We start from the raw sequence: 15,412 nt of genomic DNA, 5'->3' as shown, positions 1-15,412 counted from the left end.
AGAATTACAAATTGCACGTGAGTGTAACCAAACCTCGTAAGATTTACATAGTCAAATAGAACCGAGCGCAATTCAACTGCACTTTATTTTTATGTCCAATATGATAAAAATGTTGTGAAAACAAAATCTTAATAATCCACGCGTCACATTTCCAATGTACCAGATATGCAACTTCCCAATTTACCTCCGCGTATGCACGCGTTATCAACTCGCTTAAGATTCCGGAAACGAATATGCAACGCGATCATATATCGAATAAGAACTAAAGATGAAACCCAAATTTTTTTTTTTAAATAAAGAACAGGATATAGCCTGAAATATTACAGTAGTAAAATGTAATTCTAGAAAAAAAAAATTTTAAAATCCGATTAAATAAATTATATTGGCATCAACTAACTTTTAACGCGCCACAACGGTTGCAATACTTTCTGCATATTTACGCAGACCGAAGGATTCCCAAACTCCACAGAGGCATTTGTAATTTGAATTCTGCTACCATTTCAATTCGGTTGGAATTTTTCTTATCTGGCTATGAATCCGATGGACATGGACGAAGCTCGCGAGTCGCAATTTCAACCAGCAGCTTCAGTTCCAGCGGCGGCGGTGCCCGAGGATCGGAGGTTTCAGGCGCTGGGAGACCTCCGTTTCCTTCCCGACGAAACTCTCTGCGCGATTTTAACTTACCTTTCTCCTCACGACATCGGCCGCCTCTCCTGTGTCAGCAGGTTTATTCAATTCTCCATAAGTTGTCCGCCTTTTCATCAATTATTGTTGCTTATTCGTTAGATTCTGTCTGGAAGTGTAATGGGTTGGGTCATATTTCATTTCATTGCAATCGGATTGTGGTTTTTGGCTTTCCCTAAAGTATTCCGAGCTTGGAGCTATATTCGTTTGTAATTATGTTATCTTCTTTGAATAAATGAAAAGTTGAGTTTGAATGTAATTTGAAACCGTAGGTGGAAATGAAATTGTTTGGCCACAATTCCTGAGGAAGATTGGTTTAAACATTTTAGACAAAATGAAAGTGCTAATATGCAGCAGTTAAATGTTGATTATGCATCTCAAACGGTTTGGTTTTGCTGCCCGCCTATTCAAAATTGACTATTTTCCCTCGATGTTCAGCTGAATTTAAAAAAAAAAAAAAAACTCGTATTTGTAAACACTATAGATTGAATAGGGAAATGCACGAAAAATAAGGAGATTATATCTTGTTATGCTCATGTTCAGTTTTTATTGCTCTTTTCTGAATCCAAGGTCAGCTGGCTCTTTGCTGTGCAGTTGGCTTGCATTTTTTTTTTTTAATCGCACTTGCCTGAATTATTATTATTTTTCATGTGCAGTGTGATGTATATTTTTTGCAATGAGGAGCCATTATGGACGACTCTTTGCCTTAAAAATGTGAATCGTCAGCTTGAGTATAAAGGCTCCTGGAAGAGAACCACTCTTCATCAGTATGATTTCAGAGTTTATTCCCGTTGAACTTGTATATTTTGTTTCACCTTGTTTCTGTTGTTGCACGAATCTGACAATTTCCATGTGTTCTCTTATTTTTCGGCAGATTGGATCTTTTGACTGAATATGAAAAAACCCCAGCAAAGCAGCTGCATTTCAATGGTAATGATCCTGATAGATGTTTGTTCTTTGATTAGTGATATGGTTCTGCATTTGCTCATGATGTTTCTTCCTATCCTCTAGGGTTTTACTCTCTGTTTCTTTATCGGAGGTTATATCGGTGCTACACCACATTGGATGGATTCTCTTTCGACAATGGAAATGTGGATAGAAAAAAGGACCTTTCTTTACAAGAGTTCTATGATGATTATGATGGGCAAAAACCAGTAAGTCATCACTTGGTCAGTTAGTATTTTGTTCCCTTGGTTTTTAAATAGTTAGCTCTGTTTCTGAGTGATGATTCTCTTACTTTGAGCATCTACCTGAACTACAATTGGTCTTTATGTTTCAGTGGTAAGGCCTTTATGATTCTGTAGAGTGAATCTTGGTCTTGTGGGGGACAGAAAATAGTTGGGTAGAGACATTAATGCACGAAGGATTTGACTTTTCAAAATGGTTCACTGAATGGAGTTATTTGTAAAAGTTTTATGAGGAATTACTTGTTGATATTTCACCATACGTATCTAGAAATGAATAATGAGTATTTTATGTTTGTCTCCCTGTTTGTGGGAATCAAGTTGACAAACTTCCAACACTGGGGCTAAAAGAGGAAGAAAAGGGACCAGATTTTGGCTTCGTTACCTGTTCACTCTTGCTATCTTATACTTTTGTCACAGGTGCTAATTAGTGGTTTGGCTGATACTTGGCCAGCAAGAAATTCTTGGACGTTTGAACAGCTACTACAGAACTATGGAGACCTAGCATTTCGATTATCTCAGAGGAGTTCTCGGAAGGTTATGATGACCTTCAAGGATTATGTGTCATACACGCAGATTCAGCATGATGAGGACCCTCTCTACGTTTTTGATGACAAGGTTCCTACAATATATGTGTTTTATTGCAGATTCTTTTTGGTTTTGTTGGTCACCTCTGATTACTGTTCGTGCAGTTTGGAGAAGTTGCACCTAAGTTGCTGAAGGACTATAGTGTCCCGCACCTGTTCCAAGAAGACTTCTTTGATGTATTAGGTAGAGATGAACGACCACCCTTTAGATGGCTCATTATTGGGCCGGAGCGGTCTGGTGCCTCATGGCATGTTGATCCAGCTCTTACCAGTGCTTGGAATACTCTCCTATGCGGACGTAAAAGGTAATTCAAGACTGACCGCCCTATATTACTATGTCAGGAAAGAAGTCAATAAGATGAGACACATTTCTTTCATCACGAATGGCCCTTTCTGGCTCATCTTTGTTTAATGATATAATAGCCTGCACTTGGATTAATTACTAGTTTGGAAAGTTTAGTCGTTTCCATGCCAAAACAAAGAAGGCAGGGGGAAATTGGATGGTCAGTGGACTAAAGAGTCAAAGCTTGAAGATTCAGGAGTTTTTATTTCCTCAATGTGATGAAGAGCAGTATCATGTCCTTTCTCTTACCTCAATCAAGCTCCTAGTAGCTTGAGGTTTATGCTTAAAATCTTCACAAAGATGATCTCTGTGAGCAATGCCGCTTGTGGACCCATAGTTCCCAAAATGTAGAAACAAGATTAAGAAAATCAATCAAGTTAACACTGATGTACTTAGGAGCAGCGGCGCTATGCTATTTACATACAAATGTCTTTTGGAATACTTTGGGTTGGTTTATCTGTCTCTCTCATTCAAAGTCAAGATGCATGCTAGGTAAGGTTGAAGTTCCTAACCAAATTGGGCTCTAGCTAGCTCAAGATTCCTATGGTTGAAGACGTTTAAATCTTTTATTTTTTCTTCTTTTCTCTTTTCTGGAAAAATAGATAAACTCCTAGTCCATCAAAATTTGGCCCAGATTTTAAATGGAAAGTTCTGGAAGATGTTTTTCTCAGCCACAAAGCAGCTTATTCTTTGTGGTGTTGCATAACTGTCTCCTCCCCAAGATATGCAGTTACTTTGGTCCTGGTTGTGTTACTACTGCCACGTTATATTAATATTGTTTTGCTCTTAGAAGCTTATGTCTTACATTTTTTTAATAGGTGGGCCTTGTATCCTCCAGGAAAAGTACCTCTAGGAGTGACAGTACATGTAAACGAAGATGATGGTGATGTGAACATAGATACTCCATCATCCTTACAGGTAATTGAGGCAGAAACATAAAAATCTTCATGAACTAAGCCTGTGTTTTTCCCTTTCTTTCCCTAAATTGTTTACTTTTTCCATGCTGTTTCAAATGACCATTTTTCATTTTCTTTTTCACTTTATTCAGTGGTGGTTGGATTTTTATCCTCTTCTATCTGATGAAGACAAGCCAATTGAGTGTACTCAGCTTCCTGGTGAGACAATATTTGTCCCAAGTGGATGGTGGCATTGTGTGCTTAACTTGGAAGCCAGTGTTGCTGTCACGCAGAATTTTGTGAATTCCAAAAACTTTGAGTTTGTATGTCTAGATATGGCTCCTGGTTACAGACATAAAGGTCTCTGTCGTGCTGGAATTCTTGCTCTTGATGAAGGCAGTTTAGTGGATGTTAAAAATGACTCTTCATGTGAGGAAAATCATGTGAGGTGCTCAGACTTCATAAGGAAAGAAAAGAGAATGAAAACGCACCAGCCACCAGAGAGTGATAACCTAGAAAATGTGGAATTTGTTTATGACATTAAATTCTTATCGAGGTTTTTGGATCAAGAGAGGGACCACTATAACTCCGAATGGAGCTCAAGCAACGTCATTGGACAACGGAACATGAGAGGATGGCTGCAGAAGCTTTGGGTCAAGAGACCAGAACTTAGAGGCCTGATATGGAAGGTATTGGTTTGTTGTTAACTTCTTCATGATTAGAAGAGGTCTAGGGACTGAGCAATTTTGTTTGTTTGATTGCATGAAGCAAACTCAATAACTTATACTGCTTAAATGAACATTTTCTGGAGATGCTTTTTGAGTTCATTGTGGCTCAAGTATACAAGATATCTGACCTAGCCCGAAAATTGAAAGCTACCATCATAAAAGATAGCCCAAAGTACCATTGATAGTCCTACTAAAGTGACCTGCTTACAATAACTTTGTTTCCAGGCCATTAAATTGACGTTTGATTATTTATCTGAGTGCCTGACTCTATAAATTTCAAAATTTGTACATGACATGGGTTGGATAGATGGTCAGATCAAGTGTTCTGAATTTTTATTTGTATTGTGAGAGCTAAATAACCTTCTTCTCTTTTAAATTGTCTAGGGAGCCTGTCTTGCATTAAATGCTGGCAGATGGCATGATCGCTTGAGGGAAATATGTGCCTTTAATGACTTTCCTTTACCTACAGATGAAGAGAAGCTTCCTGTTGGGACGGGTAGCAATCCTGTAAGTAAAAGAAAGTTTGCTATGATCTAATTCGAAAGGCTGTTTTCATTAATATTTTATTTCTTTTGATCAAAGGAATGTACAGTTAATAACTGAAGGTTTCATTATCATGTATGACTCTTTTCATGTTATCCTTACAACAGATTATCTCTTTATGTGCTTTGATTCTGCGCATTACATTGACAGGACCTTGTTATCTTTAAACCACCTAGATTGGTTTATTGGGAAGGTTTGGAAATTTTAAAACTTAAGGGTACCCAATTTGATTGCAAAGAAATAACTTTTGTCCACAGAAATTGAGGTTATTATCTTTTCCTTTTCTGAAATCCAACTTGAAGTATTTGGTATTGGCTATTAATTAAGCATGTGTAAGCACACAGACACGTGAAAAGAAGTAGATCAGTATATTATAGCTTCTTCAAATATTCGAGTTAAAGAGGTGTGTAAAAACATGAATCCATATTTTTTATCCTTAAAAGTGATTGACTCCATTCATTTGAAAATGCGATGACTTCATCAATTATATGGAACTCATTATTATTTTTTTATAGGTTTATCTGGTTGCTGAAAATGTGATAAAAATACTTGTTGAACGAGGGCTTGAAGCTTCTCTTTATGCTTTAGGCACCGAGGTATTATGTTAGTGTCCTTGATTTTGTTTGCCAAGAAACTTTGTCTTTTTTTTTGGGGGGGTTACGTTCTTACTCTCTCTCTTGCTTTCAACAGCTTCAGTTTTATAATCTACTAGATCAAGTTAACTCTCCCTTGAAGGATCACATTCCTGTTGTTCTGGCTAGCGGGTTTCTTTTTCTCAAAGATGGGTCGTGCCAAGTTATCCCTTGGGATGGCATAGGGGTCCCTGAGTTGAATGAAAACTTTAATATGGTTCCTGAAAACCATAATGAAGTTGATTATCCTTTTGGAATCTGGAACAAAAAGCAATTTGAATATCACAAAGTCAGGCTGTCATCGCTTGAATCAGGAAATCCTGAAGGATGCTCAACTGTGTGGCCCTATATAGTGTTAAAAAGATGCAGAGGGAAGATATTTGCCGACCTGTGAGTAATTAACATTGTTTATCCAGTTAAAATTAATGTTAGTCAGAGGGTGGCTTGGTGTATCGGTCATGGAAATGTCTGGTTTCTAGTTCTGAATCATTTTGGCTTTTCCTTGCAGAAGAGAGAGCCTCTCATGGAATGACATGCTAAACTTGGCTACCTTTCTGGGGGAACAGCTGCGCAACCTTCATACTCTACCTTATCCATCTTTTAATGTTTCAAATTTGCTAGTTAGTGAACAGAGAACAGAGCTTCCTCTGGGCAATGGCTTTCTGGATGATACTGCAGAAAAAACTAGCTTTTCTCCAGAACTGATTACATATATAAAGACTTTAAACAAGAAGAAACAGGATATATCTAGCCGTTTGACTAAGTGGTACACCATCTTATTCATTAACAGGCTTTCTAAGTATTACTAATCCAAGTATCATTTATTTGGGTGGCCATAAGTTGATCATCATCCGCTTATAAGTTATAATGCATATGCATGTTGCTTTATGTATTTTCATGCAATGAGCTTTTTCTGATTTAAAAGTCAGGTCTTTAACATGTGCAATAAGTGCCATTACCAAATGGTCTTGTAGTTGAATGATGCCTTTTATTGTCCTTAGATTCAGGTAATTCAGTGACCACAGAATCAATACAAAGATGAATGGCCTTGTTACACTTATTCTTTTGGAAGTGTTAATTGAGGATTCCATCATCCAAGGACTTTGATGTATGGCTTGGCATATTTTGTACTTGTAATCACTTTCAAAGTCTACATCTTTTGGGGTTCTTTTTCTTCTTTTGGGTATCTTTCACGATTATCATAATATAAGAAGATAGAGACTAGAAAAGATCTTCTGGATAGATATCTGCGAAGCTCATACTTTCATCTCTGGAGAGACAAAATTTCTTAAATGATTGAGAAAGGAGTTGCTTTCATCTCCATGCATGGTTTAATTCCAATAAAACTTTTTTTGGTTGCATGCTTTTGCTCTTTGCAGTTTCTTATTGTTGTCTTCACTGATAGACAAAGGCACGCTTGTACTTTTTACTTATTTCTTGATAGTTTGACCCCATACATTGCATTTACATAATTCTATGTAATGTTTCATGAGTAAACTCATTTTTATTCGATATGCAGGGGTGACCCAATTCCTGTAACACTCATTGACAAAGTTGGTGAATACATTCCGGAAGACTTTGAAAAGTTTTTCAATATGTTTGAGGTTGATCAATTATATCCTTCTATTTCCTCTGAGAGATAATGCATATTTTCATTCTGTCATTCATCTTCTTCTCTGTTGTTGTTGTGTTCCTTTTTTTAATTTAGTTATTAATCACTTCGGTTGTTTTGTACTTTTGCTTTCCTAGGATGACAAGAGTGTTGCTAAACCTTACACCTGGATACACTCGGATGTCATGGATGACAATATCCAAATGAAACCATGTAACTTGACCTCTTGCTTGGGAGAAAGTACTCATGATCCTAGTCCAGTAAATAATGGATGTGCGAACGACTATAATGGCAGTACCAAGAGCAATTCTTGGCGTCCTTGCCACATTATTGATTTCAGTGATCTTTCTTTAGGTGAGTACATGTTCATGTTTTTGAAGTATTTGGCATAGTTTCCCCTTTCCCTCCGTTAGCATCTCTCTCTCTCTCTCTCTCTCTCTAAAGATTTCTCACAATCTTGCTGTTGAAGTAAAAGAATGTTGCAAAAAACTCTACCAACTATTTTCTAGGTGATTTAATAGACCGCAGAGGTTGCAGCCCGATTTTCCTTTAAGGTTTACCATCCCTCCCCCTCCCAGATAAGGAGGGGGAGGGATGGTATACAATCACTTGGGTTTGGTCAAAGAAAATTTTATGAAGTCCACTTTAACGAACTTCCAATCATTATCTTCTCATTCAGTAACGTGTAGGGGGCATTGTGCTCTGATTTGGGTGTCTGCGACTCTTCCTCAATTTCAACTGCCAAATTATGCTCTGCTTTCTTTTTCTTTTTTTTTTCTTTTGTGTAGACATATTGTCACATTGAGTAATATTTCGTGTATTGCTTCCTTGGCTCCTAGGCTTTCATGTTTATCAATATAATATAAGATGTGGGTCACTTAAGATATCTAAATTCAAGTAATAGAAGCGCCTATTGCAAATATATGAAATTTGTAAAAAGGATTCAAGCCGCCTTCTGTAGAAATGTATTTAATCATTGGTCAAAGCAACAAGCAATGAGTTTGTTAAACTCAGAAAAAGGGAATGAATTTTCCTTACCTTTTATTCATCAATCATAACGGTATATATACAAGTATAGACATATCTAGTTCCTATTATTTAGCCTACAGATCAGCCTACAATCTGTAACTTATCTAATCCCTACAAATCAGCTATCTAATCCCTACAAATCAGCCTACATCTGTAACTTATCTAATCCCTACAAATCAGCTATCTAATCCCTACAAATCAGCCTACAATCTGTAACACTCCCCCTCAAGTTGGAGCATAGATATCAATCATGCCCAACTTGTTACATAGATAATCAGTACGGACCCTGTTAAGAGATTTTGTGAATATATCACCTAATTGTTCCCCAGTCTTCACATAACCTGTAGTGATCAAACCCTGTTGGATCTTTTCACGAATGAAGTGACAATCAATCTCAATATGTTTCGTTCGTTCATGAAAGACTGGATTAGAAGCAATGTGAAGTGCAGCTTGATTATCACATCGTAGCTTTGCAGGTACCGAGACCTTAATTCCTACTTCACTCAGGAGCTGATATACCCATATGATTTCACACACAGACTTTGCCATAGCTCTGTATTCAGCTTCTGCACTTGATCGTGAGACTACATTCTGTTTCTTACTCTTCCATGAAACCAAATTTCCCCCAACAAAAACACAATATCCTGAAGTAGATCTCCTATCTTCCTTACACCCTGCCCAATCAGAATCTGAGAAACATTCGATCCTAGTATGACCATAATTGCCATATAGGATACCACGTCCAGGAGCACCTTTTAAATAGTGTAAAACTTGTTCTGCTGCTTTCCAATGGTCAATAGTTGGTGATGACATGTACTGGCTCAGCACACTCACTGAATAAGCAATATCAGGACGTGTCACAGTAAGATAATTCAACTTTCCAATAAGTCTTCTATACCTCTCAGGATCTGCAAACAACTCACCTTCTTTGGTTAACTGTAAATTAGGAACCATTGGGGTACTACATGGTTTAGCACCCAATTTTCCCGACTCCATCAGTAAATCAAGCACATACTTCCTCTGAGATAGGAAGATTCCTTTCTTACTCCTGCTAACTTCAACTCCCAAGAAATACTTTAACATCCCCAAGTCTTGGGTATGGAACTGAGTAGTAAGAAAGGACTTCAGAGACGAAATTCCTCTAGGGTCACTACCTGTGATGACAATATCATCCACATATACAACTAACAGAATAATACCCCCATGAGATTGTTTATAGAAAACAGAATGATCGGACTTGCTCTTTTGCATCCCAAACTTTTCAAGAGCTTGGCTAAATTTTCCAAACCAAGCCCGAGGACTCTGTTTCAAACCATATAGAGATTTGTTCAGACGACAGACTTTCCCATACTCCCCTGGAGCAACAAAACCTGGTGGTTGCTCCATATAGACCTCCTCCTGAAGATCACCATGAAGAAAGGCATTCTTGATGTCTAATTGATGCAGAGGCCAGTCATAAGCTGCTGCAAGGGAGATAAATAACCTGATAGAAGCAAGTTTAGCTACAGGAGAAAAAGTATCATGATAGTCCACGCCATAAGTCTGAGCATATCCTTTAGCAACAAGTCTAGCTTTCAATCGAGAAATGGAACCATCAGGATTCATTTTGACCGTAAACACCCATTTACATCCAATAGCTCGTTTACCTGCAGGTAGGGTAACTAAAGTCCACGTACCATTGACATCTAGAGCATTCATTTCCTCAATCATAGCATTCCGCCATCCGGAATGAGCTAATGCCTCTTGAACAGTTTTGGGTACAGAAATAGTGTCTAGGGATGTAAGAAAAGCACGAGAAGAGGAAGACAAATGATTGTAGGAAACAACTGAAGAGATTGGATAAGTACATGCACGTTTACCTTTTCTTTGAGCAATAGGGAGATCAAGATCATCATTGGTAGTCGGATCTGATGACGAAGATACTGGTTCATCAGGACATGATGTTGGAGACTCCAGGACCAAGTCAGAACTGGGCAGATGTGGGCGACGCGAGTAGGTGTATTTGATGGGAGGCTTAACTGGTGTAGAGGGAGGCGAATCCAAATTTGGTATGACACTATAGATTAACAAATCATCATCCTCCCCCGGACTCACAGAACCTGAAGATGAGGAGAAAGGTGTTTGTTCCAAAAAAGTGACATCGGCAGACACAAGATACTTACCAAGACTAGGACAATAACAACGATACCCTTTTTGTACACGGGAATAACCCAGGAATATACACTTTAAGGACTTAGGATCAAGTTTTGTAACTTGAGGACGAACATCCCGAACAAAACAAGTACACCCGAATATCTTTGGTTCTATAGGAAACAATTGTCTATTCGGGAATAGAGTGTGTAAAGGAGTATTACCAGATAAAACAGAGGAAGGCATACGATTGATTAGAAAACAAGCAGTAGATACAGCATCAGCCCAGAAGCATTTAGAAACCTTCATTTGAAATAACAAGGCTCGAGAAGTTTCAAGAAGATGTCTATTCTTTCTCTCAGCAACCCCATTTTGAGAAGGGGTGTCAACGCAAGAAGTTTGATGGAGAATACCCTGCTCAAGCATGTATTTCTGAAAATTTCCTGAAACATATTCTTTTGCATTATCACTTCTTAAAATTTGTACTGGTTTACCAAATTGGGTTCGTATTTCAGCACAAAAGGAAGAAAAGTGAAAGAATAATTCTGAGCGATTTTTCATCAAATAAAGCCATGTCATTCTAGAATAATCATCAACAAAGGTAACAAAATATCTGAAACCAGTTTTAGAAGTCACCGGACAAGGACCCCAAACATCGGAATGGACTAACTCAAAGGGAGCAGTAGCTCGTTTATTGATTCTAGGACTAGAACTAAGACGATGGTGTTTAGCAAACTGACACGACTCACAATCTAATGAAGTAATGTTCGAAAGCTGAGGACAAAGTTGCTGTAACATAGAAAGCGAAGGATGACCCAATCGACAGTGTTCTTCAAGAGGAGAGACTGTTCCAGCACAGGCTATAGACCCTGGTTTCTGTGTATCAAGAATGTAGAGACCGTCAGACTCATGTCCCTTACTAATAATCTTCTTCGTCATGAGATCCTGAAATACACAAGAACCAGGAAAAAATGAGACACAACAATTAAGGGCACGAGTAAGTTTGCTGACAGAAATCAGATTAAACGATAGTCGTGGTAGACTCAGAACAGATGACAAATGGAGAGATGATGTAGGTTTAGTGGTTCCAGACCCAATAACACTGGATGTTGAACCATCGGCTAAAGTAACAGGAGTGATAGATTTATGTGGCTGAAAGTTAGAAAGTAAATTGGGATTACCTGTCATGTGATCTGTAGCACCAGAATCAATGACCCATTTTGGAGAAGAGGAAACAAGGCATGTATTGGGTTTACCTGTCTCAACAAGTGCAGTAACACGACCGGATGGCTGTTTCACTGTTTCGTGAAACTGAGTCAATCTGGCATACTCATCTGCAGAGATTGTAACAGACTTTTCAGAGGTCTCAGAACTAGATGCAACATGTGCAAATTGAGCTTTCTTATACTGTAGCTTTCGACAGTCCCGCTTGATATGTCCTGGTTTATGACAGTAGTGACATACAATTTCTCCTTGCTCCTTTCCACGATTTTCAGTAATTTTATCAGAGTTGTTGGACCCCGACCCCATGCTCTTACTGTTGCCACTACTCTTGTAGTGTTGTCTTCCTGAATCAAATGTGGTAGTACGACTAATAAGAACACTGTTAGGCTGAGTGGATAGAACAGGTAACGTATTCTCTGTACGAAGAATCCTTCGAAAAGCATCTTCTAGACAGGAAATTTCTGATCCGGAAAGAATTTGAGATTTGGCAGTCTCAAATTCAGACGGAAGACCGGCGAGAAAACTCATAACAGCCATCTTCTCTCGCTGATTCCGTTGTTCCTCCACATTGATACTGAAGGGAAGCAGCATATTGAGCTCTTCATATGTTTTCTTGAAGTCCATAAAATAACTGGTGAGAGACTTATCTCCTTTATCTGCCCTGTAAAAATCCTTGCAAACATCATAGATACGAGAGAAGTTTCCTTTTCCCGAATATAAGAACTGCAAATAGTTCATTAACTGTTTCACTGTCTTACAATGGGTAACCAGGCCCACCACCTCACTATCAATAGAATTACGAATTTGTATATACAAGCGAGCATCTTCTCTCACCCAAGACAGTCTAGAGTCATCCGTAGGTGGATCATCGGTCAGATGACCATCCATAGAAATACTGAGTAGATATAATTCAATAGTATGGTTCCAATCAAGAAAATTAATTCCATTTAATTTGTGTTCCGTGATTTTTGAAACCAACGGAACTATATCAGAAACTCCAGTCTTTTTGTCAGACATAATTGCTAAGAAAATTCAACAAGATAACAGATTACCCACAAGAGAACCTGTCGTAGCCAGGTCCCACACCTAGATCGATGTTGACCCAAAAACGTACCTCCCTGAGTTGGCGGTGTCTTTAGAGGAACCTTTAACGCCTGCACCTTGAATATGGCAGCAGCCTCCCTCACGCCCAACAGCCCAGAAAAAATTTTTTTTTTTTTTTCTTAAAAAAACTTATGAACAGAACTGCTCTACACAGAACTGCGCTGATACCATGTTAAACTCAGAAAAAGGGAATGAATTTTCCTTACCTTTTATTCATCAATCATAACGGTATATATACAAGTATAGACATATCTAGTTCCTATTATTTAGCCTACAGATCAGCCTACAATCTGTAACTTATCTAATCCCTACAAATCAGCTATCTAATCCCTACAAATCAGCCTACATCTGTAACTTATCTAATCCCTACAAATCAGCTATCTAATCCCTACAAATCAGCCTACAATCTGTAACAGAGTTCTTGTACAAGATGACAATGAAATAAGAAAATTGGTCATTGCAAGCTTAGCTTTTTAGCGGAAAGATTGCGGACTGTAAGTCTGTGCATTATAAGTATTCAAACTAACTCTGTTTTCTTTGTAGGACATCCAATTTGTGATCTGATACCAGTACATGTAGATGTCTTTAGAGGAGATTCCCGTCTCTTGAAGCAATTCCTTGAAAGCTATAAACTTCCAATAGTTGGGAGAAAATCAGCAGAGAATAGTAGGTTTGGGCGAGCATCATATTTGACAATGTGAGTTAATATCTGCTCACATGCTTTTTTTTTTCCACAGTTTTCTTTCTAAACAGTTTTTTTTCACCATCTTTTGTTCTTTTTTTTAAAAAAAAAAAAATTTGCTTCATTGAATATGCAACTTATTTGCTTTTTCATTTTGGTCGTAGGTAAGAATTTTCATTTACAGAATCTTGTGGATCCTTCTTATTCAGCTTATTGTTAATACAATTAATTTCTCCATATTTGCTTTAATGTCTGAAAAAAAGAAAAACAACACAATTTGATCACTACTCTTGAGGCATAATTGGATGTTTTTGACTTGTAAACAGGTGTCTCTGCATTCTGCATGATGAGAATGTTGTAGGTGCTATTTTCAGTTTATGGAAAGAACTCAGGCAGGCAAAATCTTGGGAGGAAGTTGAGGAGAAAGTGTGGGGAGATTTGAATAATTACACGGGCTTTGATGATTAATGCTTCTTTGATCCTCAGGTTTGGAGAACCTGTATAAACTCTTTAGCGGCACTTCTCTAACTTCAAAGTAAGCCATTGACAGACTTCTGCTTATTTCACGTATCCTGTTCATTTGATCAATTCTTTCCTGATTATTAACGCCATTATGGTATCTGTCGGCTGCAGAACATTACTTTCTTTGCAACTGCTGTAAACATTAATTATTGTATTAATAGAAACCACAAGTCGTATATCAGGATGCCTTCTTTGAGCTTTAGTTTCTTGATCTCCTTGCTAGTGGATGCTTTTTTTTCATCTTTCACAGCTTTCTAGCCTATCCATGTTTAATGCACTGGACCGTAGTTAAGCATGGACCATGGATGAGAATTAGTGTTTTCAACGTCAATAATTTGGGTTTGATCGGTGTAGCACCGTAGGAGATTTATCCACGTTGCTGCTGTCCCAGAAAGATTTGAAGGTCCTCTTGTCAAGATAAGGGCCTCTTATATCATCAATAATTCACTGGTCTGCCTTATTTAGTACAAAGAGATAATTCTTCAACAAACTTTCCATTATCTGTAACATTACTTTACGTAAGGTACCGTGAATATAGCTGCTTTAAAATTTGTCTCACAAAGCAACGTTGTTTAGTGACTCAAAAGAGAAAAGTGCAGTGACTGTTACCTCTTGTTGGTGATGCTGTAGAAGACAAACAGAGTACCAGTTTTAGGGGGCCACGCAAAGGCCCATTCAGCTCTATATACAGAGTCCTATAAGTGATGTTTATTTTGCCAATATTTTGGGTATTTGTAGAGTTAATATTATTGCTTTTTGCAAGGCCCATACAGGAGCTTTTATGTCCACCACTTTACTTCGAGGATCGAAATTCGCTTTAACTTTAATAATGAAAGTTATTGCACCATATAAGGAATCTTTTGCTTTTGATTTGATGAGGATAACAGAGGATTTGCCTTCCTCGGACCGTTATTTTGGATCGTAATAATTAGGAGATACTCTGTCTGCTTCTTGGGCAGCTACTTTATTCATTTATGAATTTCACTTTCTACCCCAAAAAAAAAACTGGTCCATGCTATACCATGTTGCGATTGCCATCATCTCTGTGTGTTTGTGTGTGTGTGTGGTGGTGAGTAGGAAAAAACAAGCCTCTTCGATGGATGTTTGGTATAAGCATATGTTAAGGTTTTTTCAGAGATTATTCTTCTATTTTTTTTTTTTTTTGGTTAAAGCGGCAGAAATAGTTCAAAATGTAGGTTCATTACAAATGAGGAAAGATCATAGGAAGCTTTTAACAGTATATTACGCTACGCTTGTCTATAAAAGTTGAAGGGATGATGGATATATCAATTCAAATCCATACATGTAAAATGAAGATTCATAGAACACAAGGGCTAAAAGGCAAAAGGGCCTCGTCTTTGATTTTGCCGGTTTTGTGACGCGTCCAATTCCCTAACTTTTGATATCAAGCAGGTCAAGGTACTCTTTAACCAAAAGAAGGCATAATTGTTGTTTGCTTTTTCCTTTCTATGGGAAAGTAAAATAATTGATCCAGTCAGCTAGCATAGAAAG

General features: G+C 37.9%; 1 protein-coding gene across 6 annotated transcripts; it reads left to right on the top strand.

Moving 5' to 3' along the window:
* The first annotated feature begins 291 nt into the window (after positions 1–291).
* On the top strand, positions 292–14,688 carry LOC113714650 (lysine-specific demethylase JMJ21-like). 6 transcript variants are annotated; one of them, XR_011822338.1, is made up of 17 exons: positions 298–725; positions 1,341–1,451; positions 1,559–1,614; positions 1,696–1,838; positions 2,289–2,486; positions 2,561–2,760; positions 3,617–3,716; positions 3,847–4,383; positions 4,807–4,929; positions 5,481–5,561; positions 5,656–5,987; positions 6,106–6,363; positions 7,117–7,201; positions 7,347–7,563; positions 13,240–13,393; positions 13,705–13,913; positions 14,477–14,688. XR_011822338.1 is itself a non-coding variant. In XM_027238631.2 (16 exons), the coding sequence occupies exons 1-16, from the start codon at positions 532–534 to the stop codon at positions 13,844–13,846; spliced, it is 2,931 nt and encodes a 976-aa protein (XP_027094432.1). In that variant the 5' UTR covers positions 298–531; the 3' UTR covers positions 13,847–14,102. The 6 variants fall into 6 exon arrangements, 2 of the variants coding, with proteins under 2 accessions (XP_071924619.1, XP_027094432.1); XR_011822336.1 differs by lacking the exon at positions 14,477–14,688 and adding an exon at positions 14,255–14,462; XR_011822335.1 differs by lacking the exon at positions 14,477–14,688 and adding an exon at positions 14,151–14,462.
* Positions 14,689–15,412: the final 724 nt, after the last annotated feature.

The sequence above is a fragment of the Coffea arabica genome, chromosome 10c, assembly GCF_036785885.1.
Source record: "Coffea arabica cultivar ET-39 chromosome 10c, Coffea Arabica ET-39 HiFi, whole genome shotgun sequence".
Taxonomy (NCBI): Eukaryota; Viridiplantae; Streptophyta; class Magnoliopsida; order Gentianales; family Rubiaceae; genus Coffea; species Coffea arabica.
Note: the sequence above shows the minus strand (reverse complement) of the source record. Positions and strands in the feature narration are given on the sequence as shown.